The 27,511-nt window shown below is 41.0% G+C and overlaps 1 protein-coding gene across 5 annotated transcripts in view; it reads left to right on the top strand.

Moving 5' to 3' along the window:
* slc12a2 (solute carrier family 12 member 2) overlaps positions 1-27,511 on the top strand; it is a 102,190-nt gene that overhangs the window by 13,718 nt on the left and 60,961 nt on the right. For 2 of the 5 annotated variants that reach the window (XM_086135178.1, XM_086135176.1), the window contains exons 2-4: positions 523-705; positions 23,758-23,877; positions 24,763-24,838. In XM_086135178.1, the coding sequence (XP_085991304.1) occupies positions 523-705; positions 23,758-23,877; positions 24,763-24,838 (379 nt within the window). The remainder of the gene's footprint in view (positions 1-522; positions 706-23,757; positions 23,878-24,762; positions 24,839-27,511) is intronic. The other 3 variants (XM_086135180.1, XM_086135179.1, XM_086135177.1) reach the window with 2 other exon arrangements.

The raw sequence follows: 27,511 nt of genomic DNA, 5'->3' as shown, positions 1-27,511 counted from the left end.
CTAAAGTAGTTTGTAATTACAGGCATTGTTTATAGTTAGTAGTTGCAACTGAAGTCCCATCATGTTCCTAAGGGCCTGCCTTACACCGAACAACATGTTTGAATGCGATTTAAGATGAACTATCGCAAAATAAAAATGAAAAATAATGACTATGGCTACAGTTATGGAAAAATTTGGTGATCAAGTTTCCCACTGAAAGTTCTCTCGAATAATCACTTATTTACATAAAACACATTTCTGCTTGGTTAAAGAGCAAAATTAATACACGAGAAACTAAGATCTTTCACTTAATATTGAACAACCAATTGTTTTTTCATTTTAAATAATCACCTTTTTTTTCTTAAATTCACACTGTGCACAGAAGCAAACTGGAATTTCTTTCCTAGACAATATTCAAGTGAAGCACAGATAAAATCAATAAAACACAAATATAAATTAACTTCACTTTAAAATTCGAATTTATTGTGTCAAGAACATAAGGCATGAATTTAAAAGCCTTTATATTGTGTAACTTCACAACAGCAGCTGGAATTTTACAGTGTTGTGTCCAAGGACCGGCAACCCAAGGCCAAGGACTTGACTCCGAGGCCAAGGCCAAGGACCTGGAAAATTTTCCGAGGCAAGGCCAAGGACCAAGGACTTGCCTCCGAGGCCAAGGCCAAGGACCAAGGACTGATTTTGAAGCTGAGGCCTAGCCGAGGACATGTATGTATAAAACAATGCTGTCATACCACTTGGCAGGTCTTCATGATTTGCAACACCCCTCCATCATAACCCCTTGCACTCCCTAACGCTTGAATGAAGTGTTTTTATTCAAAGAGTAGAACAGTCAGGGTGCGTGTTATTTATACTGAGAAAAACAAAAATAAAAGCATATGATATACATTTATGAATTAATGTTTTAGTGCAGTAGTATGAAGTAAATCAACACTCAACAGGCATGACATGGCACGGAAGACAAGTTGAGGAATGTCTTTGCATAGAAGTCAATCACTGAGTGCAGAAAAAGCAGTAATCTCTGCAGTGATAATTTTACAGTTTACCGGCAGCGAGTCCCAGGGACTCGCGAATCAGAAGAGTTTGAGTCCCATTATGCATTGAGAGAGTCCCAAATTTTGAATTCTGAAATGGTCTACTTTTTCAATTGCATATGATAATAACACAAACAACAACATATACATACAAATGATAAACAAATGCTGCAAAAATTTAAATAATTCAGTAGCAGGCCTGAGGATTTCGGAAATTCATGGTAACTGTTTTTCGGTTCCGTCGAATTACCCAATGGGAAACCATGGTAACTAATGTTGGGTTCCGTAAACGTTCATCATGGGAACCCATTTTTCTATTTTGACTGATATTGATAATCAAGAATTCCGAAACTCAAAAGTATAATGTTTCAAGGGTAAATGTTTGAAAACGATGCATTAACAATGAACATTACATGAGTAGCTGTGTACTCCAGGTTTATTCCAAAAAATAAATGGATCAAAAACTGGTGTACTCATGTGGCATCATCAGAGTATTTTTTCCAATTTCACACTGCAAAGATTAATTTACTGGTAATCATTAATACAGGTAAGTATTGATGTGGCTTGACATCCTCTTCCCAAGATGATGCATGTGTAATCTACTATCAATTTGACGAAAGAATTTAACACACGTCATCATGAGTTCTACCAACAGTTAACATTAGCATTACTACACCTTGTGACGAAGGTTTTATTCATAAAGTTACCATGCTACAACCAGTAAATTATAGAATAACCAATACTGTTTCATAATATTTTTCATAACGATTAGCCTCTACAAGTGCGGCCCGGTAGCCCAGTGGTTAGCGCGTCGACTTCACAGTGCAGAGGTACCGGGTTCAATTCCAGCTCCGTCCGGCCTCCCTGTGTGGAGTTTGCATGTTCTCCCCGGGCCTGCGTGGGTTTTCTCCGGGTGCTCCGGTTTCCTCCCACGTTCCAAAAACATGCATGGCAGGCTGATTGGACGCTCTAAATTGTCCCTAGGTGTGAGTGTGGGCGTGGATGGTTGTTCGTCCCTGTGTGCCCTGCGATTGGCTGGCAGCCGGTTCAGGGTGTCCCCCGCCTATTGCCCGAAGACGGCTGGGATAGGCTCCGGCTCCCCCCGCGACCCTAGTGAGGATTAAGCGGTTCGGAAAATGGATGGATGGATGGATTAGCCTACAAATCTAATGACCAACTTGCCTCGTAATCGTGCCGCTCGTCGTATCTCGCTCTCGTGTTCTGTGCATACATTCCAGATGAGTTTAGTGATACGCCCTTTGGACGATTCATACGAAAAATCAGACTGGCATTCCCATTTCTTAAATGTCGTAATTAGTACACCTTTGTGAGTTTTTTTTTCGCCGCCATCTCAAACTTTCATCCGCGCGATTCCTCAGTTTGCGGACTAAAATAGCAACCCGCATGCGCACATAAATCTGTTGCATCCCCCGCCCCTCTTAAAGCGCCAGATAAAGTCATCGTGGGTTTTCCTGGATGGATTTTGTTTGATTTCTTTGTTTTTTGCGGTCCTCTGGCCCACTTTATACCTGTGGACGAAGGATTAGAGGCTTGAATCCCTCGTTGTGTCCGAGGACCGGCAACCCGAGGCCAAGGCCAAGGACTTGACTCCGAGGCCAGGACCAAGGACTTGACTCCGAGGCCAAGGCCGAGGACCAAGGACCGCCCTTTGGTCCTCGAGCCCGTCCTCGAGGCCAAGGACCGGCTCGAGGAACACATCACTGGAATTTTAGCATGCAAACTTGGCATTAGGTTCATGGATGTGCAATTAGGATTTTTAGAACAGCTGGCTCGTATTAAGACAAGTATTCTTAAGACTTCTAGTTTAGGAATTAAGACTCCTTTTATAAGCACCAGTCATCCTTGATATTTTATCCTGCAATTTAGAGTGAACCACATTTGCTTGTTCCATCACTGTGGCAGAAGTGACCAGCTAAATAGACCAGCTAATAATTACTCAATTAACTATATCTTGTTTTGATTTTCAGCTTCTTCACTCAACAGCACTGTCCTGAAACAGTTTGAATGAACAGTGTATGAAATAAAGTTATATTCATGGACAAACCTGTTACCATCATAATAAATTCATATTTTCTGATCCACTTGTCCTCACAAGGTGTGCTGGAGCTTATCCCAGCTGTCGTCAGGCAGTAGGCGGGGGACCCTGAATTGGTTGCCAGCCAATTGCAGGTCGCACGTAGACAAACAACCATTCACTCTCACAATCAAAACTAGGGACAATTTAGACAATTTAGAGTGTTCCATTAACCTGCCACGCATGTTTTTGGAATGTGGGAGGAAACCGGAGTACCCGGAGAAAACCCATGAAAGGCACGGGGAGAATATTACAAACTCCACACAATAAGGTCAATCGAACCTTGCACCTCTGCACTGTGAGGCGGACACGCTCACCAGTCGACTGCCATGCCGTAATAATATATATCGTATTTTCCGCACTATAGGGCGCACCAAAAAGTCTTCCATTTTCTTAAAAGCTCAACGAGCGCCTTAAAATCCGGTGCGCCTTGTTTATGGTCATTACGGTAATATGTCGACCCCAAGATGGCTCCTTGCTGGAGACATGCTTACAATGTTATAAGTTGCTGTTGGTTCAGTGAACTGTCGCTGCTTTATTTAATAAGTTTTTGTTGCGGCTCCGAAAAAGGAGAGCTGTGGTGTTGTTTTTTTAACACAGTCTCAACAAATGCAGGTATGTCTTTGTCCATCTCCGTGCCTTCTCTTCTTCCGTTTCACTTGAGAGGCGTTCATGGCCGCCTCCAAAAAACGTAAATTAATGATTACTTCAATGAAACTACGAAGAAAATCAAGCGAGGAAATCACAAAATAAATTCTGTAGGGGGGGGATATAGAATTTATTTTGTGATTTCCTCGCCTGATTTTCTGTTTTGATGCATTATTTTCAAGTTTCGTAGTTTCATTTAAGTACAGTAATAGTTAATTTACGATTTTCAGAGGCGGTCATGAACGCCTCTCGAGTTGAACGGACGCCTCTCGAGTTGAATGGAAGGAGCGTAGGACCATCTAGTGGAGGCATTGTAGATTGCGCCTTATAATGTGATGCATCCAATGATGAAAAAAAATTACAAAATAGCCATTCATTTAATGTGCGCCTCCTAATTCAGTGCACCTTATAGTGCGGAAAAGACGGTAATTAAGTACTGTATTTTCCACCCTATAAGGCCACCTAAAAGTATTCAATTTTCTCAAAAGCTGACAGTGCGCCTTATAACCCAATGCGCCTTAAATATGGATCAATTCTCTGATTTCTTGGACGTAGTCTTTCAAATGTTTCGCATAGCGCTTTGTTATAGCTGCAGCGGTTGTGAAGGCGCCATGTAAATAAAGCTGCATTGTATTGTATTGCCTTCAGCGTAGCTCCATCCAGTGGATGCATAATGCAACTGCGGCTTCTATTCTATGAGCCTTATAATGTGGTGCGTTATATACAGTATATATATCCAGCGGCTGGATAGCTCAGTTGGTAAGGCATCGGTTTGGCGTACGGGAGACGGTGGTTCGAATCCCGCTTGGGGCAAAAATGAGTACATAACACCATCCAGTGCGGGTCCTTGGGCAAGATCCTTCACGCAAATGCCTACCTCATACAATGATGAGAGAATAAAACGAATGACATGCCAGCTCAGACGTCACCCGGCCAAACAAGGTCTGTGTCAGGTGCTGGGAAACCAGAGCACCTTGATGAAAAATGGGCTACTGGAACAAAGCGGAGATGGGCGAGATGCGACAACATGGCTCTGTTGGAATGCTACTACTCAAGCAACCCTAGTTACATGCAGAGAATGTGGGCTAAATGGCTACTTCGAAACCCACAGTCACGGTTGACCACGAAACAACTAGTAGCTCAGTGTTCCAACATCCACAAACGGCAACTGCTGTCACAACTTGAGATTGATGAGGTACAACGCAGGTTCCATGGTGAAGGGCCCCAGGCTGCCAGATCAGAGGAGAAGGTCATACCAGAGATTGGGAGGCAAGCCCCAATGAATGCAGATGATGAGATTGGGAGGCCAGCCACCTGAAAGTCTCATGGAAAGTGTGAATGCAGCACTGCATCCCTACCGTAACGATCACGGAAACCAATGAGCTGATATACTCATTGGTATATATACTGATATACTGTACGTCTCAGCATGCACGTTACAGCCAAGCATCTCTAGGATGTCTGTAAGAGCAACCATGGGAGCCATGAGATACGTTTCCCACTATGGAAAAGACGGTTGGAGGCTAAGATTAAGGTGGCTCGGAAAGATGTGAGTCAATTGACGGAGGCCCAGAGAGGTGTGATGAAAAGGCCGATACCCGAGAGGTACATCCAGATGACCATAGCTGAAGCAACACAACCTGCGAAAGTGTACGCTCAGTGGCAGGGTCCTAACAACAGAGCTGACCCACCAAGACTGGAAACTGAAAGGTACTGGAAACACATATGGGAGAAGGAGGTTGCACATAACAGCAGTGCACAATGGCTGGTGACCCTGAGAGAGGAGCTCAGCAACCTCCTGAACAGAACCCAGTTACCATAACAGTGGCAGACATACAGGAAAGAGTCTCGGATATGAAAACCTGGACAGCACCAGGCCCGGACATGGTCCACGCCTACTGGCTAAAGAAACTCACAGCACTCCATGAGCGCCTAGCAGCACAAATGAACCAGCTGCTGAGGGATGGGACTCACCCAGGATGGCTAACCGAAGGGCGAACGATCCTGATTGTGAAGGATCCCTCAAAGGGTGCAGTCCCATCCAACTATTGGCCAATAACCTGTCTCTCCACAACATCATGTCAGGCATCATTGCGGCTAAGATAAGTGGACACATGGATCAATACATGAGCGAAGCACAGAAGGGCATTGGTAGAGATACCAGAGGAGCCAAACATCAGCTCCTGGTTGACAGAACAGTCGCAGCCTTCATTGCGAACTCGATGAGGATGTGGAAAACCACACTTGAAGCCAATGGCAAGCCACTTACCCAAGTGTCCATCAAATGTGGCATATACCCCACTGCTGTTCTGCATAGGACTGAACAAGTGTCCATCAAATGTGGCATATACCCCACTGCTGTTCTGCATAGGACTGAACCCCCTAAGCCAAGTACACCAAGACAGGCTATGGATACCGCCTCAGAAATGGAGCTACGATCAGTCACCTCCTCTACATGGATGACATAAAGCTGTATGCTAAGAGCAAAAGGGACATAGACTCCCTGATCCACACAACCAGGATCTACAGCAGCGACATTGGGATGTCATTCGGGCTTGAGAAATGTAGTCGGATGGTGACTAAGAGAGGAAAGGTAGTCCGCACTGAAGGGGTCTCACTCCCTGAAGGAACAATAGCAGACATTGAGGACAGCTACAAGCACCTCGGTCTACCACAAGCCAATGGCAACCTCGAACTGGGACGGCTACGGCCAAATACCTCCAGCGAGTGAGGCAAGTCCTAAGAAGCCAGCTCAATGGCAAGAATAAGACCCGGGCAATAAACAGTTATGCCCTGCCAGTGATCAGATACCCTGCAGGAATAATAAGGTGGCCAAAGGAAGAGATTCAGACCACGGACGTTAAGACCCGAAAGCTCCTAACCATGCATGGAGGGTTCCATCCCAAATCCAGCACCCTGAGACTGTACGCAAGCAGAAAGGAAGGAGGCCGGGGACTAGTGAGTGTGAGAGCCACTGTCTAGGATGAAACATCCAAGCTCCATGAATACATCAAGGAGAAGGCTCCAACGGATGACGTACTCAGAGAATGTCTCAGACAATGGGGAACAGAAGATGAGGCGCTGGAAGAGGGACCATCATGGGAGGACAAGCCCCTACACGGGATGTACCACCAGACCATAACTGAAGTGGCTGATCTCAAGATGTCCTATCAGTGGTTAGAGAGGGCTGGCCTGAAGGACAGCACAGAGGCACTCATCCTGGCTGCTCAGGAGCAGGCCCTGAGCATCAGAGCCATTGAGGCCCAGATATACCACACCAGACAAGACCCAAGGTGTAGGTTGTGCAAAGAGGCACCTGAGACGATCCAACACATAACTGCAGGGTGTAAGATGCTGGCAGGGAAAGCCTACATGGAACGCCACAACCAGGTGGCTGGCATAGTCTACCGAAACATCTGTGCAGAGTATGGACTGGAAACCCCAAGGTCAAAATGGGAAACACCTCCGAAGGTGGTGGAGAATGACAGAGCGAAGATCCTGTGGGACTTCCAGATCCAGACTGACAAGATGGTAATGGCGAACCAATACCAGTTTCAGACCCAGTTCTTCAGTAAGAAATTTGATCAAAGTACCTTCAATGAATGAGATTATTCATAATAATTGATGATATTCATCTGTGAAGACGCCGATAATGACATACAAAGTAACACGGTAGAAAACAGATAAATATCAGTATAAAACACCATTTTTAGAAATAAACTATTTCTGTAATCTCTATATACATATTCAAATAATTATTTGTCCAGGATTAGCATTGTGGGTTTTAGTTCAATTATTGTGGCTGGCTTTTATGCTTTGGTGACAATTTGGGTCTACCTCCATACTCTGATAGTGATGGTACTGTGTTGTGGTCAGTTTGATGTGTGTCATAAAACCAACAATTTCAGTTACACTGGAGAAGCTCCAGTCTCTCTAGTAATTCAAAAATATCATGGCATTCATGACATCTCTGAACCACCGGTGAAAGGAGACTTTGATTCTCTCCTCTTTAATCTATAACCACTAGGAATAGTTGTGATTGTCTTATTGTCTTTTTATGTTGTGTGCTCTGTTGTATTATTATTTAATGCTAAATATTCTGTACAGGGCTTTGTTACAGCTGCAGCTATTGTGAAAGTATGAAATAAATAGATGTATTGTTTCAATATTTTGCTTTATGATCGTTAGTAAATTGCTGCACCACTGTAATACTTGATTAAATAAATAAGAATGGAGCAGGAGCAAACGCAAAACCTCTAAATATGTGACGGCTTACAGCACAGTGTAGCTGTTGTGAACTAGCACAATATAACCCTTGTTTGAGACTTTTATATGAGCAAAACTCACCCTCCCTTTTTCTCCCATGCTCCTCTTTCTCTTTGTTTGCTTCATCAAAGGTCACACACAAACAGGAAGTGAAGGACGCCAGGGGTTTGACTTTTGGCTTGAGTGGGAGGCCTATTGTCATAGTGTCATCCATTCCTGGTTGCCTTACAGCTGTAGAAGCACAACACAAGGTGGTTAGCAGCAGTTACAGAAAGACTGTGTCTGAATACTATTTTACCTTCATCGCTATTGAGTGGACATTGTTCATCGCCAAAATACCCATGTGCAATTAATGCCAGATCTATCAAAAAGCAAGACATTATGTGCAGCCCTCCAATCAGAGTAAATTTACATTCCAAGACTAATGTTAAAATTAAGGATTCTACATTTGAAAGTAAGACTTAAACGGAGTTTCCCCCAGAAAACTTGCTCAGCCTGGTAGTAGAGAAGCCGACTTCGTAATAGATATTTCATTCTAGTCAGTGTACTGGATTTCCATTATTTATTGGTAGGCCTGTTGCAAATAAAATTTTTTTTCCGGACGATATATTTACCCAGAGGCTATCACGATAAATGATAGTATTGTATGTTGGTCGTTTAAAAAAAAAAGCTTCTGATACACTGATTAAAATAAAGAAAATTCTTTATAAATGCAATTATCACTCAATTATCAAGGATACGAAACATTTTGCATTGAACTGAAAAAACTTAAAATATCTTGGCTAAATAAATAAATGAAAAAGAGTCAGGCTCTGTTTTTTTAACAACACTCAACAAATATTAACATAACACATACAGCACATTACTATCAGGGTCATTACAGCTGGAGCTTTTTATGTAGTTGCTGTATATGAATTTAATATTAATGCTTTAAGGACTAAATATCAGAATAATTTACTGAGCAGTGACCTTTCAACATTGCCCATGTGCACACATTTTTAAATAAATGCAGGACCCCAAGCATTTTAGTCCTAATCGTCATTTTTGTGTGAAGACATTTTCAAGGACCAAAATAAAAACAAATTATTAAAAAGATCACTCACCATTCTGCAGCTACACTTGAACAAGCTGTGGCTGTTTGTATTCCAACACGTATTCATTTTTATTACGACAGTACAACACAGTTCAGTGTCGTAGCGTTTGCTGTCCATCCGTCCATCCATTTTATGAACCACTTATCCTCACCCAGGTCGCAAGCGTGCAATAAAGTTGTTGTTAGTTTTAGTCTTCATTATTGGACAATATAATCTGGTGATGAAACTTTACGCTGTGCCACCGTTAGCCCAAAGGATGGTTGCACTGAAGGTGAATCTGAGCACGTAGCCAGGATTCTGGGATTAATAACATAGGACAGTCCTGAGTTCAGCAATTTCCTGCTGGTTCTTGTTCTATATGAGCCGTTCTGTGTGTTATGAATCTGGCATCAGAGATGAGATGAGAGAAGCTTGGCAGTGGTGTTTGAGTGATTAGCATTTACATTAGCCTACCCAGAGCCCATCTCAGCAGCCCCACTTTTCTTTATGTTGCCTCCGCCAACTACGGCGCCTGCCAGACCCGACAACAATCCATGCAGTCACCACTGGTACTTTGAAAGTGCAATAAAAATTTAATCTGACTCAATTTGTACTGCAATCCAATGTCAATGAAGTCCACACCACTATAGTATTCATCAGCAAAGGTTATAAAGCCTGTTTTTGTGTATGTGTGCTCATGTGGTAACGGCTTGATGGTTGGTTGCTTGAAAAGTAGATCTATGGTCAAAAAAGGTTGGGCACCCCTGATTTAAGTGAATGTTTGTGGGCCTTGCGTTCGCCTGGAGTGAATGGCTGTTTTGGATGCCTCCGAAGAGTTTTTTGTTGTTGTTTTTGACGTGGGGCATTTTTACAATTACTGCACCCACCCAACTTGGGGATCAAACTCACACGACCACTGTGTCTGGTTCTCTAACATTTCCGCATTGAGTGAGCTGTATGAAAGGAATCTCTTTGGCTTCATGCATACGTTGAGATTTGTACATCTGGAATTTTTTTGTGGGTGCAATGTTTTCTAGATTGGGCCGTACACCGTTTTTTAATATGAAAGCCACGCAGTCTTTCTACCTGAGCCCCCTGATCTCTGGGAATCGTGGAATTTTTTAAATAAGTGACATAACCTTGACCTTGAAAAACATTTTCCCTAGCCGGCAGCACTTACTTTTACAGCCCTGCATGAAAGATTGACTGCTGGCTTTAATGCCTACTACATTCAACATATCATATTGCTATTGGCACAATCAATATTTTTACTCTCACACGAATGGAGAACATGAATATCCACCCTGGGCCACAAACAAGCAACCATTGCCCCACCTCCCTACCTCCAACTCCAACAGTGTAGCAAAACAATATGCTATGGCTGTTGTGAAAACCAACCATATGATAAGTATTATCTGATAATAAATGGCCTCAAATCTTAAAATAAACTAAAATTCTTTCAAACATAATTTACAAAATGGCTGTCATGGTTACATTGTGCAATCATGTTATTGGAACCAAGAGCAGATGTATGTCATTCACATGCAGTACTGTAGCATGTTTGGACACAATGGGACATTGGAAAGATGGTCTTAAATTTCAGATGGAATTAAATCTCACAAAGTCTTGAATTTACTGTAACTTGCCTGAATCTTTAGGAACCCTGCAGCCACCACAGTAAGAGACTCAAATACCCCCAAAGAAATACTAACACTGAAACACTAACTGATCGAATTACAAACAGTATATCGTCTTTAAAAAAATGAAGTTAGTGAAACGACAATATCCCATGAAGAGTACGAGCTGATTATTTTTTTTTCTCTTTGCATTGTAATGCCTTACCCCTCCCTGCGTTAAATGGCAGACAATGAAAAGAGGAGCCTGAAATATGAGCTGCACTGAAGTAAGCAATTTTGTTAGTGTAAATAGATAAGAAGAGCGATTTACAAAAGTATGTTTTTGACCTACCAGTTAAAAGGGAAAACAAATAATCTCTTATTCGTGTTTGTTTCCATATGGGACTCTACAGGTACTTCATCAACATACAGTCATGCCGAACCCCTCGTGTTCGATCGAACCCAGGTTAAGAACCCCTGCTTTATAGTCCCCTTTGAGTTGTTTCCCTGTTCATGTTCCGAGGCCATCTAGTGGTGATTATTAGCATGAACCAATTAATTCTACCCGACACTAATTGACATGTGCATTCGCCAACATGTACTCAAACAGACAACTATATATATTTAGCAGCTTGTGAATGTGAGCCCACAAGGTTTGTGGGCCTTTTTGTTGACTCAATTGTCTTCATAACTTTTGTCTTTCATTTATTGTTCTGTAATGCCATTTGTATTTATGCCAAGGAATGAACCCTGTATTTTTATGGACTTCGTGTCGTGCTTCATGTCACATCCTGATGGAGCTAAATATGGATCAATATTCGTATTTCTTGGACGTAGTATTTTTAATGTTCAGTAAAGCGATTTGTTACAGCTGCAGCGGTTGTGAAGGCTCTATACAAATAAAGCTGTATTGTATTGTATTCATTTTAGCGTAGCGCCATCTAGTGGATCCATCCGCAGCCACTATTGTAGCCTCTATTCTGTGCGCCTTATAATGCAGTGCGCCCTATATCTGAACATAATTTTAAAATAGGCCATTCACTTATACTCCAGAACGCCTTACAGTGCGGAAAATATGGTACTCTTATTGTTATTCTTCTTTCATTTCTTCTATTTTGAACTGGACTAGATTTCAGTTATTGCTGCCAAGAGTAGCACAACTCGTTATTATATTCAAGGGGATATTACTTTTTCATAGATGATCAGAAAGGTTTGGATTTTTTTTTTTGTGCCTTCATGAATTGAATTGTCATTTGATAACTGCATTTTGTAGTTACTTGGGTTGTCTCTGAGTGATATTAAAATTGGTTTGATGATTTTTAAACCTTTGTTTCTGATCGATATGCAAAAGAAAAAATCAGGATGGGAGCAAATACTTTCACAGCAGTGTATTACATACATACATATGCTTTGCTGAAGTGGGATATCATAATTTCGCATATTTAAAATTTACATTGTTGTTAAATTTCGCACATGATCATAGGCACTCCAGAGACCCAACTAATTGTACCCATGCAATTAAAAGTTAATTTTCCCTTTAAAACATTGTCAATCTAGACTGTATAGTTAATATTTGTATGTCAGCTTTAACTCTGGAACAAATAATTCCAACTAAAATTGAAATTCAAATGTAGAAAGTATCTACAGCACTGGTTCTTAACCTGGGTTCGGTGAATCGTCTCAGGGGTTCGACGGAGCCTCTGCCATGGAGGTTAAGACACACTGACTCAACATGTCAATTAGTTATGACACCACCGCTTATCCATCACTGGCTGCAGATGATCATATTACATTGCTTGTCCAATCAGTGCTGTGGGAAATTTAGTTCGCTACGTAGTCAACGTGTGACTGTCATGATAGTAGGTTGTACAATTTAAAAAAAAAAAAAAAAAGGATACTTATCTCTTGAAATTTCTTTTTTCCTGTTTTTAATAAATGCGGTTTTTTTTTTTAGAGCTTGAATTTATAAAAAATATACACTGTATATACAGTCAAACCTCGGTTTTCGAACGTCTCTGTTTTCGACCAAAGATTTCGAGTTTTTTATGCCTTGGATTGCGACAAAAATCGGTTCTCAACCAAACTGAGCGCACTTGAATGCGCCACTTGACTCCTCTCGCCTTCCTTAGACGAGGAAGTGACACTTTCTCGGATAGACAAGGAAGTGACACTTCCTCGTGTAGCGTCCAATCTAAGTGGACGTGTTTAATAAAGATTAAAAAAAAGAGCGTCCAATGTGAGCGGACGTGTTCAATAAAGATAAAAAAAAAAGCATTGTGTTTGTTGACATCTAAGCAAATCGGACTGTTATTTCTGCATTGTGTATCAGCCCCTAAACATGGCACCAAAGAAAGCAAGTGGAAGTAGTAAAGCTGGTGAAAAAAAGAGGAAAATAGTGCGCAAAACTATTGAATTTAAGAAAGATTTGATTGCGAACTATATATCAGGTAGGCGGCCCGGTAGTCCAGTGGTTAGCACGTCGGCTTCACAGTGCAGAGATACCGGGTTCAATTACAGCTCCGGCCTCCCTGTGTGGAGTTTGCATATTCTCCCCGGGCCTGCGTGGGTTTTCTCCGGGTACTCCGGTTTCCTCCCACATTTCGAAAACATGCATGGCAGGCTGATTGAACACTCTAAATTGTCCGGAGGTATGAGTGTGGGCGTGGATGGTTGTTCGTCTCTGTGTGCCCTGCGATTGGCTGGCAACCCATTCAAGGTGTACTGCCCGAAGACAGCTGGGATAGGCTCCAGCACCCCCCGCGACCTTAGTGAGGATAAAGCGGTTCAGAAAATGAATGAATAAATTTTATTCATTTATTAATCAGGTGTACGTGTGTCTGTGTTGGCGAAGGAGTTCGGCATGCCGAAATCGATGATCAGCAGCATCCTAAAAAAGAAAGACCATCTTAAAGTCACTGATATGGCTAAAGGATCTCGTGTTTTTAGCAAGGGCCACAAATATTAGAGGAAGTGGAAAAACTTTTGCTTATTTTCATCAATGAGAAACGGCTAGCAGGGGACAGTCTTAGCCAAGATACGATTTGTGGCAAAGCAAGACAAATTGTATGGAGATTTGATAAAAAAGGATCCTGAAGAGTTTGATTTTAAAGCAAGCAGAGGATGGTTCGAAAAGTTTAGGAAAAGAAGTGGGATACACTCCGTGATTCGTCATGGGGAGGCAGCCAGGTCAGACAAGGAAGCTGCTGAAAAGTTTAAAGTTTAAAGTTGAGTTTGAAAATCTCATCAAGGCTGAGAAATATTTTCCCCAGCGAACTTTTAATATGGACGAGACTGGACTTGTGTGGATAAAGCGGTTCAGAAAATAGATGTAGGGATGTTACCTCGTACCGTAGCGTAGGGTTGCAGAGAGAGTCCATAGTTACAGCCATTACTTTAGGGTATATTTGTTCAAGGTGTAAAATAATGTAATCTACAATTGTCACGATGAGAGAGAGAGAAAGAGAGAGGGATGAATTTTTATGTTACAATGTGAAGGTTTATGTTAAAATTGATAAAAATAAAAAATCCAAAATGTTTGTACAGTATTTTACATATTACCTGCTCTCTTATTACATCGGTATACAGTTTATGGTGGAAAATAGTTTTTTTTAAAAATGCTTTAAAAAAAGTTGTTTTCTAGACTTGGAACGGATTAAAATTGATTACATTGATTATAATGGGAAACATGGTTTCGGTTTTCGAACAGCCTTGTGGAACGGATTATGGTCGACAACCGAGGTATGACTATTTATTTTTCACAAATGAAGGGTTCGGTGAATGTGGATATTAACTGGTTGGGTTTGGTACCTCTAAGGAGGTTAAGAACCACTGATCTACAGTAAGTATATTTCAGGGTCAATTTGATCTAATGGCTTTCGGCTGCTTATTTTAGGCTGCTCAACTTCCTGTTTTCGTCATGGAAAACTGTCTGACATTCTTTTACATACAGTATAAGCAAGCCTCTACATGTGTATCCACTTGCTGTTTACATGAAGTCTGTGCACACGTTTTACTCATTTACCAGGATTCTTATCTCCATCTTGTAAACATAGCTAAGAAAAAAAAATACATGTTAGTTACAGTCCAAAGTGTTGTAAAAAGAACAACAGACGATTGCGACAATGACATGACATTGAGTCAACAAATTACAACTAATACAATTTAAACCTGCAGTTAATATATTAAGTGAATAATCCATCCATAATCCTTCCAAATTAGAACTGATCTGTGTTATCACAGCATTCAGTCCTTCTCGTGACTTCACTTTTTTCATTAGATTCTCTCTTTGAAGTCTTGTTTCATCACCTCTTGCACCCTTGGCAGAGTTCACTTTGTAATTCAGGACTCCTGCAAAACAAAAATCTCATTGTCAGTACTGGTACATGTCATTTTGGTTCGCTCAAGAGGCCTCTTGAAGAGGTTCAGTCTATCAAGCAACAATGAACAGGAGGGTGGGTTAGCGGGTTCTGCCATACAAAGAGGAGATGAGACTGTGGATATCTGATCATTTCTCTTTGTCTCTCTGCCGTTAAGATGCCTGTAATAACTGAGTGTTCACACCAGGGGTGCCCAGCCTTTTTTTGAGTGTAGATCGACTTTTCAAGCAACCGGCCTCCCGCAATCGACCTGCTACCGCACGTGCACGCATACACACGCATGCCATGATGGGCAACAGCTATAACGGCCCAGAACATGAACAAAACAGAAAAATAAAGTCGTAATAGAGCTTGTGAGTTTGTAAAAAGGAATTAGTCGAGACCTGACGTGGTGACATGGGACGCACTTTGGCAGCGTCTTCAGTGCAACGTCACTATTGTAGCTCATGTGTCCCATTTTAAAATGCTTCTTCCGGCTCGCCAAATTCCCAGGGGTTTTTTTTGGGCAGTGCTGTCTGTGAATTGTACATGAAACAAACTTTGAATGAGAATAATAAAAATAAGAAAGATCTATGGCAACAGCTCTAATCGCAAGCTGCAAGTGCAGACTGCTGACTGCAAACAACTTCCGGTGATGCAGGTCATGCGCCACCGTAGGTTAAAGGTAACCTCCATTGTTATTTTATTTTTTAAATACTTTTTTTGTGAAAGTGAAACTCAGAGGATGCTTAGCGTGCAGTGTGCACTAACACAATAATATGGAATATCAATAACACGCACACAGAGACATCTATAAATTTTAATTGTTATCCATTTTCAACTGGACCCCCTGCGGTCCACTTGGGACCAGTTCGGGGGCTACTGGTCGATCGCGATCGACTGGTTGGGCACCCCTGGTTTACATCATCAGTCCATTTCAAGCAAAGTTTGTTTTTAAAGTACAGATTTGTCTGCTGATGTTTTTGAGGCTCTGTCCTCTTAATTGAGTCCAATTTGTTATGGCTGCACATTCACTGATATAGTGATTCTTTAAAACCTTAAAATAGAGCACGTTTCCCAAATTGTTTTGCAGCATGTAGTTTCAGAGCTTCCTGACTCTTATACAACCAAACACAATCCTCTTCTCAGCAAAGCTGAGTGGATGTAGTGACGTCTGTTTTTCCATCACATGGCGTGCAGCTCAGAAGGAAATGGCCCCAGCTTTACTGACATAAACAGAGGGCTTATTGGAATTTGACACCAATATTTTACCGTGCGTTTATATTTTTCCAGGCCTGAAACACAAAGACATAGTTATTTTTGTGCAGGGATATATATATATATTTTTATAAATCACCCCACAGGTTCTGTCCAACAATTAAGTCAGATATGTTTCTCAGATATGTATGTTCAAAATCCTTTAATTTTAATTTGATTCCCAGACAAGCTTCACCAAGTGAGTTAATTACATTTACAGTTTGTCAGTGTTTTCCTTTCGATATAGGGCAAAGGAAAGACCAGATTTGAAATTGTTTCTGTAAATTTAGATTCTGATGGCCGTTTCTCGGCTGTCGGGTGTATTGCAATGTGTCCCCCCCAAGCCGTGTATCATATATTACATTCTGACCAATGCAGAGATCCATGGTAAATGTTGGAATTGCGATGTCAAACGTTTTGGAAATATTTTTTTATTGGAGTAGTATTTTGTGCTCTGGAACTTAAAAACAATTGTGTACATATTATATTTCTCCGTGTAAAGTTTGGATAACTTAAGCTGTATTCAAGAGTTGCTTTATTTCTCAGAATAATTTAGAAATAATTCTCTTCGCAGTATAAGAGGTAGCAGTCAAAAATGCATCATGAAGAAGAAGAAAACATAATATGGGTGGACTGATATGTGTTTGATCAATGCATTGAAGTGTCTGCCCCGCAATCCAGCTACATTGATCAGCACTGGACTAGTGCACATCGTTAGTGGCTACACATCGACACAACATTTTTAGAAGGTAAATTTGATACTCAAAATTCAAGTCAGGTCAGGTGATCAACAGGTGAGTATTTATGACCGTGTCTTGCAATCTTTTTCGAGCCAAGGCACATTTCTTTCACTGAAAAAATCCCATGGCACAACACTAGCTGAAAATGTGAAAAAAGCTTATTTTAACAAAGTGTTACATTGTTATTATAAGTGTTTAACATTGAAGAATAACGTTGTATTATAACTAGAGCTGTCAGTTTAGTGCGTTATCAGCATTAATTTAAATCAATTTTAACGTGATTAAATTTTTTATTGTGAGATTAATGCGGCACACGTCACAGCGGATGTTACGTTGCTCTATAAATAAACCGGAAACAAAACAACAAGCACGCTGCACAGGTCCACGCCCATGTCTGTTTTGCCAGCCACGGCAGCGTGAGACACCGAAAACGGATACTTAAAGAGTTTACGAATGGAAAGTTTACTTTTAAAAAGTTGCCAGATAGTTCCAATGACAAGACCAAAGTTACCTGTATGTTTTGCGGTCGTAAACTGAGCTATCATCATAGCACGTCGAGTCTGAAATACCACTTAATGGCCAAGCACACAGCTGATGTGAGTACTCTGCCCCCTCGTCTAAGACAGACAGCTATGGGTAATTTCAAAGCGAAGAAAATGGATAACACGACGAAGAACAAATTTGCTGAAGCCATAGCTAAATGTATGGCTACTGCATGCAAGCCTGTCAACATTGTCCACAGCCAGACTCGAGCTGAAATCATTCGCATTGCATCTAATGACTCCACTATGGATTGCCAGCGAGAGCCTCCATTACAAGCTATGAACAGAAATTGTACGTAGCGGAGAAGGTTAAGGTACACCAAGCAGGAGAAGACACTGTTTCGGGAGAGAAATAAGAGACTAGGTTGATGAGGCTCTGGTGAATAAAGAGCAGGTAGCCTGTTGAGTACGATGTATGCCACTGACACGATTGTTACTTGTTTGGAACTATTTTGTGTGGAAGGTTGCAGTGTTCCGTGTCCATATAAATAAAGGGGGTGGAGCTTCCCTGTGTTCGTCTGACAGTGACGCATGTCGAGAGTTCAGTGGTGTAGTGGTAGCGACCACGCTGAAAATAAGAAAACGTCTCCAGTGTTGTGCCTCGAACCAAGTGTAGTCATCCGAAATGATGTCTACACAAAACCGTAGAGAGACTTCCGCGCAAGAAGGACCAACAGAATCAACATAGCCTGACTGCTGTGTTCAAAGCAAACTTGAGAAAAACGAAGTATGCAACCATGGCTTAAATCCACTATAGACTGAGTAATAGTTTACCTTAGATGTGCACTTTATAATTTTATATTGCTCTGTTTTGATTCCCTAAAAAGAGCTGTTAAAAGAGCTGTTGTGTGACAAAATATTTTTTTCACTGTTGTTGATGGACAGTAATATTGTGTGAATAACTGCTCCAAGTGAAAAATGTTCATGTAAAATTGAAAATCGAAATTGTTTCAGTAAATATTTGTCACGGTTCTGTTTTCGGTCTGGCCAGCAGGTGGCATGAGCGGACTACTGTGCACACCTGCTGCCAATCTATGATTAGTAGACTGTATTTAAGGACTCCTCTGCTGTGCACCTGTTGTCGGAGTATTGTTTATGCCTTGCTGTTTCCATGCTCATAGACTATTTTGCTATAGACCTCGTCGTGTTTCGCTTTTTGAACTCTCGGTACCAATGGTTTTGTAAATATGGATTTTGTTTTGTGATCTGGCTTTCGCTTGCGTGTATTTGATACATTGTTTTTTGTTTGTCTTCGCGGTCCTTATTTTCCTCCCTTGCCTTTTGTGCAAGCGCTTTTTGTTATTCGTTTTTGTGCCCTCTGGTCCTTGTTTTGACCAGCGCTTTATGTTACCTCTTTGTCGTTGCGATTTTTGTATTAAAACATATTTTTGCTACGGAGACCTTGTAGACGTCTACACTTTGGGGTCCAAACTTAATTCGGCTTGTCCGAAACGTAACAATATTTGCATTTTGCACATAGAAAACTGATCCATGATTCCATGTTGATGAGAGCATTAAAACGGGAACAAATAGGACAAAAAAATATAAAAGGAAATTCAGAAACGATAAAAAGTGTGAGTAATCATAATTATGACAGTTGTGTTTTTAATCAGATTAAATATTTTAATCGTTTGACAGCTCTAATTATAACACCTTGAATCGGAATCAAATAAACATCAATCAAATATTTTATCATCTTTAATATTTATTCTCACTCAGTGTGATAAATCGGATGAACACAGATCTGATATCCTGGCAGCAATTGATGAATGACACAGGAAGCTCTTCTTCCACAGCTCTGTCTTTCTCTGTTTTTAGTTTTTACAGCAGTCAGGCTATTTTTTTTTATCCGCTTTGGGTCCAGACATCTCATTTACAATGGCTTTGCAGGCGGGAAGTATTAATTGCTCTGCCACTGAGACTTTTTTTTATTTCACCACAAGTTCAGCGACATGGTAACTTGCTTTCGGGGCTCTTTTGTTTACCTTTGCGGTTTTTGCTCACGCACGTTGCTTGTTACTCCGTGTGTTCACGCAGGCGAACGAAATACTCCACATTTTTGTTTTGAAGTGAAGGGTGTTTTGTTTGGAGATTGAGTTTAAGCTTACTTGGGAAAATAGCGCTGTTGGAGAGCTTTTCACCACATTCCAAGCACAACGGAGTCGGTGCCGTTGCATCTCCGGTAAAAGTAAATCCAAATGAAAGATACCTTTCGTTGTATTGCCTCACGCCAGAAACTTCGCTTGTCTCTGAAGCACAAGGCAATAAGCTAGCTGCTGCTGCTACCTACCGGTATGGAAGAGTACTACATGATTACTTTGCCAGGCGACAGACCGTACAGGCATACAAAATGGTGCAGAGGAATTTCTTGTGGCAAAAGATGGTGCATAAATTACTGAAGAAAGGAGTCAGTCAGACACTCCACAAACCTTTCAGAGGTTATTTTTACACCTCCTGGGACCCGAAAGGGGCAGGCCAGCTTTCTCCCCATGATTTCGGCTCAAAACATGATTTCACTACCTCCATGCTGATGCTACAACGTTGTTTGGGACATGGAGGACATCCAAAACCTATTCCATCCATTTTGACCATCCGGAGTTGCACGGCACTCATCAATGAACAATGTCATGCTGGAAAGAAAACCTCTGCATCATTGGCTGCTATTGGCATAAAAGGAGAGAAAGTCATGGTCAAACTCATTTTAGCTCAGCGGCCACATGGAGCAAAATCTATTCCCAAATTTGACAGATTGGTAAAATCATGATCTATAACTTTCAAAAAAAATTGGTTGGCCGGCTTGTCCTCTATTGACTGTAAATAGTGGGGGTCAACTGTATACAGTATACTGTTCACACGCACACCAAAAATACCCCTTTTTTAGCACCTGGATATCCTAATACAGCATTTTCCTTAAATTGCACGAAATTAGTGGTAATTTTTAATTATTTCTTTTTGCATTTGACCATAAAATATACATTTTGTATAGAACACCCAATACAACGAAATCAAAATTATTTTATCAATCAAGTTACACAATGAAACGCAAATATCCAGTGGCAGGAAAAATTACCAATTCAAGTTTGTCAAACTTCTTTTCAAATACAGTCACATGCAACGAATTCAAGTGAATACAGCAGGCGTTCAAGTTGCATTTAGGAATAGATGCCATTTAACCAGAGTTCTTTAGTTACTGCTTAAATAAACTGTCGTGACTCAGTCTGAACACTGGGTGGCACCCTCGTAATGATATACATAACTGTCTTTGACAGAAGAACAGGGGTGGGCAATTATTTTCCCGGGGGGGCCAAATGAGAAGCAGAAAATATTGTGGAGGGCCGGGCCAAAAGTTAGAAATAGAAATAGAAAATAAAGAAGATAGCACAATGTCTTTGTATGCCAGTAATAATGTAACATTCTCCTCCACCGTCACACTCGGCACCGGTTCTCCTCAAGGATGTGTACTGAGCCCCCTGTTGTTGGCTTCAATTCTCGCAATGGCGGATAAGCAGCATTGTTCGTCTGTTCATATATATGTCCGTGAATGTTGCTCACCCTGGGCCAAGGAATACTTTAGGAGTTTGTGTGAATGCTCCGACACATGGAAAATTCGAGGGACCATTATTCACAACTTGCTCATTTCATAACTGATTTGAAGCTTAATTCATGTCAGCCCCAAAGAATGTGCTATCAATGTAGAAAATAATTCCTGGATTGTTTTTGTTTTGTTTTTGTGACATTCACGGACATGGAGAACGGAAACACTTTTCCCGTACAAGCTTTAATGTCGCTGCAGGGCATGGGCGTGTCATATTTACCTGTTTTGTATATCCATGGTTCCCAGAATGTATTATGTGGCACAATGCATTTATTTAATGAAGTTCCATCCATCCATTTCCCGATCCACTTCATCCTCACAAGGGTCACGGGGGTGCTGGAGCCTATCCCAGCCGTCTTCGGGAGTAGGCAGGGGAGACCCTGAAACAGTGGCCTGCCAATCGCAGGGCACATAGAGACGAACAACCATCTGCGGTCACACTCACACCTAGGGACAATTTAGTGTGTTCAATCAGCTAGCCATGCATGTTTTTGGAATGTGGGAGTAAACAGGAGTACCCGGAGAAAACCGACGCAGGCCGGGGAGAACACGCAAACTCCATACAGGAAATCTGAAGCCGAGATCATACCCACAACCTCTGCACTGTGAGGTCGATGCGCTAACCCAGGGGTGGGCAAACTTTTTGGCTCGGGGCCGCATTGACTTTTAAAATTTGACAGAAGGGCCAGGTCAGCACGAGCTATGGTACATTAAAAAAAAACTGCATTTGTTGACAGTCCATATCAAACATCAACAGAACAAAAGCATGAAAGTACGGTATTAATATACTTTTTTTAAATGACAAAAGTGTTGTTGATGACCTATTTTAGCCTGTGCATCGCTGCAGATGGGTTGTGATCAGACCAGTAGAAGTCGAGCGATACAGAGGTACTAGGTGGTCGAAAAGATTGCCCCCCCCCGTGTTCTGCAACTTCAAGTCAATGCGCCACCTGGCGGTGAAATGCCTGTCATTACAAGTCCAATTGAAATGAATGCAATCATTCACATCGAACCTTAATTGTGGACCAACCTTCGGCGGGCCGGATTAAAAAGACCAACGGGCCGGATTCGGCCCGCGGGCCGTAGTTTGCCCACCACTGCGCTAACCACTGGACCACTGAGCCACCTTTAATGAAGAACATTAATCCTTGTCATATGTGTATGTGTTACCATTAGTTGAATATGTGTTTTGTTGAACACATTTATGTTAGCTATATGTTCCGCTATGCTTTCTGTTTCAACAAACCGTGACTTAAGGTTTGTAAACTAGATGTCCAGACCAATTTCTTGAATAACTTTCATTGCTCATCTAAGCTGTATTTATAAAACGAAAAAAAAAAAAAATAACACGATGACTGACAGATGAACTCCCTGTACTGTCTCATTATGCTACCTAATGAAACTTTAAAGCTTTATGGTTACTGTAGAAGTGCAGCGAAGTAATCATAGAGACCGTTGTTACTTGTGTATAATTAACCAACCATGTGGCGAATATGGCGCGGCTGTTTATTTAGTCATATGCCTTTTTATATTTGAGAGCCATCTCATTGTTAGATTTGGCAAAATAATTTCGTGGGCTGGATCAAACCTGCTTGCGGGCCGGATTAGGCCCATGTGCTTTAAGTTGGGTACTTTTGCTCTGGACCATCTTGAAGCAAAGGTCTATTAATTGTGGGAAACGGGTCACATCAAAAAGTCAGCTTTGGGAAACTATTCTGATATTTTGCAAATAGGTTAAAGTAGAGAATTTGCAAAAATCACAAGTTCAATCGATGCAATACTTGCGAAAGTGATATCAAATAAGAGCGTCTAAGTTAAAATGCCACTTGACCTGTTCAGATGTTTTTGATTGAAATAGATTTTGATTTCTGCAAATACAAACTCCTCATGCCACAGATTGAACAAATGACGAATTTCAATTCTTTGCAACCTATTGAATGTACATAATAATTTGGAACAGAGCATTTTAACCAATATGTTTTTATTTTTGAAGAAAAAAAATATACTATGATCATTGGGAGGTCAGAACTTTATTCTCTAAAAGTTGATTACTTAAATTATGCTGAGTCCGTTTGCATAGACTTAACAATTGGACAAAAACATTTGGATAGGAATTTGAAATGGGGTGCATGTGTACGACTTCTGCTTTCACTTTTACTTCCTTTTTGCACGAGACAAATACTTTTGCTTCATTCCCGCCACCTTCTGGTGAAGGGCGGGAATACACCAAAAGTATTTGCCAACCGCCAAAAGAAAGTCAACAAAATTAGGGAATGAGAATTTTGGGAGAGTTCTGTTTTTCATATATAAAAGTTGTACCGGAGTGTAAGTTGCGGGATCAGCCAAATTTCGAGAAAAAAAAGTGAGACATATGGACTGTAGAGACAAAAAGAATGGATTTCCTTGCCGGGTGTACAAATGTTCATCATGAGGTCATTGCAGTTGTCACAACAGTCTATCTTTGTGTTATTCAAAGGAAACAATTTTCTCTCTCTCTCTTTCGCACTCTCTTTTCCTTCCTTTTTTTCTGCTATTTCAGGAACCTTTTGAAGATGGGTTTGCTAATGGTGATGAGCTGACCCCAGCTGAGGAAGCTGCAGCAAAGGAAGCCGCTGACTCTAAAGGAGTCGTCAAGTTTGGCTGGATAAAAGGAGTTCTGGTTTGTTACATATTTTATATCCCCACATATTTTATAATTATATATATATATAATTGTACAAACAATTATATATACTGTATATATCTATAATTGTTTGTACAGTGAAACTCCTCGACAACGATACCTACATGGGCGAAAATATCCCCTAGTGTGAAAAAATCTTCATGCATTAACACCATTCCCACTTTCCTGCCCCCCATACAACGAAAAAAAACCCCTGTTGCGTTATATGAAATCTTTTTCTCTGCTCTTGCCTCGCGACGAGATTCACTACAACGAAGTCTAATCCAACAGCGACCTCTACTGCTTTGTTCGGAAACGGCAACAGCAACCACCACACTGGTTTACACATGCGCAGTAGTCCAGGAAGTATTTGTTATTCTTAGTTTCAGACGCAGCAAGAAAGTTGCATTGCTAAAATTGCTACAAAACGGACCTTTGGATGACAAGAAGAGCTCTGACACTGGAAGTGAGGGTAAACGTGATCAAAAGGAAAGACGGAGGAAACAAAAGACATTATCCAAGAAATTGATGTAAGTGAAAGTGAATGCTGATCGTAAATTTCGCAATTTCTTTCCCTTTTTTTCTTTCTACACTGACTATATGAAGTGTCGAATAAGTGTATGCTCATACTTATGCACTATTGGAATAAAAATAAAGAGTACACATACGTTTGTGTGTGTGGGTACACATATGTTTGTGTGTGTGTGTGTGTGTTAACATCTGAGATCAAATTTGCAACAGTAAAAAACCCCAGGTTGTGAAAAATTTCTTGCTGAAAACTTCGTTGTAGAGGAGCTTCACTGTACTTTCACATTTTGTTCTCCAATGCCGACATTTGCTGTTTGGAGTGAAGCATTCGTTATGTGTCCTCCTTTTTTGCAGGTCCGCTGTATGTTGAACATATGGGGTGTGATGCTCTTCATTCGTATGTCCTGGATTGTGGGTCAGGCTGGAATTGGTAAACAGTTGTCTCTTAACGTCATATTGGCATGGAACAGAGGTGTTCATTTAATATGGGGTTCATCTCTTAGCTTCATTTATGATGGTCAACCTCAGAGGTGAGGTTGTGAGGACAACAATGTAAGCAGGGAAGTCCAGACTTTGTCCAGCTCTTCCAGGCAAATCCCGAGGTGCTCCCAGACCAGCTTAGAGACTTGGTCTCAGCAGCTTGTCCTGACTTTTCTTTCGGTCCCCATCCCTGTGGGATACGACCGGAACACCTCAGCAAAGGCCAGGAGGCATCCTAATTAGATGTCTGAGCCATTTCATCTGGCTTCATTCGATGCAGAGGAGCAGCGGCAGCTACCCTGAGCCCCTCTCAGATGACTGAGCTTTTCAAAACCCTATTATTGTTGCACTAAGTAACTGTCCTGGACCTTGATGTTTAGCTGGCAAAAATTACTCAATACCATCATTTTGAAGTCCCAGTACTTGGAAAAATAACACACCCCATCTCTGTGTCAGGAGGGGCCAGTGCCAAGAGTGTTGGTATCCAAGTCGCACACATTTCGAGATAGAAGGCAAAAATGTGATTGTGTTGGGCTACAATGAAGCTACAGATGCTTCCCTTACTGGGCCATAAGACATTTACCCATTTAAATCTGTCCAGCCATTTTTCCATATTACACATTATTTTTGCATCGGGTTAAATCCTTCCCGTAAGAAATGGCTTGAACAATATAAATAAATATCCAGGTCTGGATCTTTACTTTGCCACGTTCACAGCCATCTGACCTAATTAGTAGAGTCGAACCTCGTTTCAACCGTTTTCACTCCTATAACATTCACATTTCAAAGTCACGAAGTAATTCATTTTCCATTTGCCGTTTTGCTACAGCTAACACCTTTATCACGTAAACTTCATTATAACGACCACTTTTTCCCACAAAATAGTGAGAGGGCCTTTGTTACAACAAACTGTGGGAAGCTAACTGCCGCCGCGACCTTGCTGATTAACAAAATGTACAGCGCATGATTCCCCTCCGTTGCAAAGCAATCCTACTGATCGACCCCCTACATTGTTGTACTTCCGGAGGCACGACGCGGTCCTGAGGACATGGTCTGAAAACATGCGTGATAAATGACAGCAAATCTCGCTGTGTGTGAAGGCTGAAATTGTCTCTCACTTTGGAAAGAGAGTCTCCCAGACAAAGCTCAGCCGAGACTACGACTTGGCGGTCGATGATTTCGACAATCATCCGTAATGGCAACAAAATCATGGCAGAGTTCTAGGCCAACAGATAAAAAGATGATGGGAAACGGATTCGGGGCGCCACACATCCAGAATTGATGACAGTTGGCTTCGTTGGCACCACTGTCAATTGCCTATACAATGACAATTGCTGACTGAATGTTTTCAAATATGATGTAGGAACACTACAGTTGTTTGTTTCATGTCTTATAAAATCGTTTTTTTCTTCATACTGTATGCGCTTATTTGTAATTGACATGTCTATACTGTATTACATGTTCATGTTTTTACAATTATCAATGGTCATACTGTATTATACATTGTAATGGGCGGCCATTTTATTGGAAACGATTACAATGAGCTACCACGATACCGTACAGATGTCAGAGGTATGTTGGAACGAGGTTCGACAATTTGGTTTTTATCAATGACATTTTGATCTAGCTTCCTTGATCGCCGTTGTTCAGTGGTACACGGTGCAGAGATTGTACATTTCTCAATTTCATCTACAAGTACATGTGGAATTATACATTCTGTTCAGTACTATTGTGTAACATGCATACAGCCGGCAATTGCTAGCTTCAGACCCGTAAACAAATTTATTCTTTGTTTGAAAGCGGCTGGATCGATCACTCTTGGACCCCTGGTAATTTTTAACAGGTAGATGTTTACACTTGAGTATTTATTTCTGTTATAGTTTGAAATTTTATACTCAACCGGTGTGACATTGACACCCGTGACTTACAGTATGTCGCAATACATTTCTTTGTACAGTACTGCATATATATATATATAATAGGAGTGTTTCAAAATCTTTTTTTTTGTTCAATTGTCCGAAAGTGTTTAAAAATGTTTAAAAGTATTATAATTCCAATAGTTTTTATCTGATCAATGTTACTCTAATTAGTATCCTGATGGCATTTGTTTTTTATATTTTTTGTACAGTACATGAATTTTTGTTTCCTAATTATAAAAGACAAACAAAAAGAACTTTAAGTTCAGCTGTCAGCTATCATTTCACTGCTTTTTACTGATAAAAAAAAATTCCAGTGTCCTTTTAGTACATGTATAGAGGGACTGTAAGCAGTGATATTATCTGAGTTAAAGTTTTAGTATCATGACAACACTACAACAGTGTTGATGGTGTTATGCTTCCCCCTCATGAGCCGCCAGTTTGTGGGCCAAAAGTTCCTCTCAATTATCGCAGGTCTTATTGTCATTGCCCAAGTGAGGATTGGAGCTCCCCAAGCAGAAAAAGTTCCAAGGGAACACTTTCCAGCATCCCCTCCAATGAATCTAATGAGGATGGGAACATTAGGCTGCGGTTTGGTGCCTCACCCGAAATACTGCCTTTCAAAATAGGACATTTTACAGCTGTAATTTTAATACCATGATACCACAATATTTTATCATACATTTAGAATTTAATATCGGCCTGTG

This window comes from Hippocampus guttulatus, chromosome 17 (assembly GCF_054856545.1).
Source record: "Hippocampus guttulatus isolate MCC_2025c chromosome 17, RoL_Hgut_1.0, whole genome shotgun sequence".
Classification (NCBI taxonomy): domain Eukaryota; kingdom Metazoa; phylum Chordata; class Actinopteri; order Syngnathiformes; family Syngnathidae; genus Hippocampus; species Hippocampus guttulatus.
This window is presented reverse-complemented; position numbering and strand designations above follow the sequence as displayed.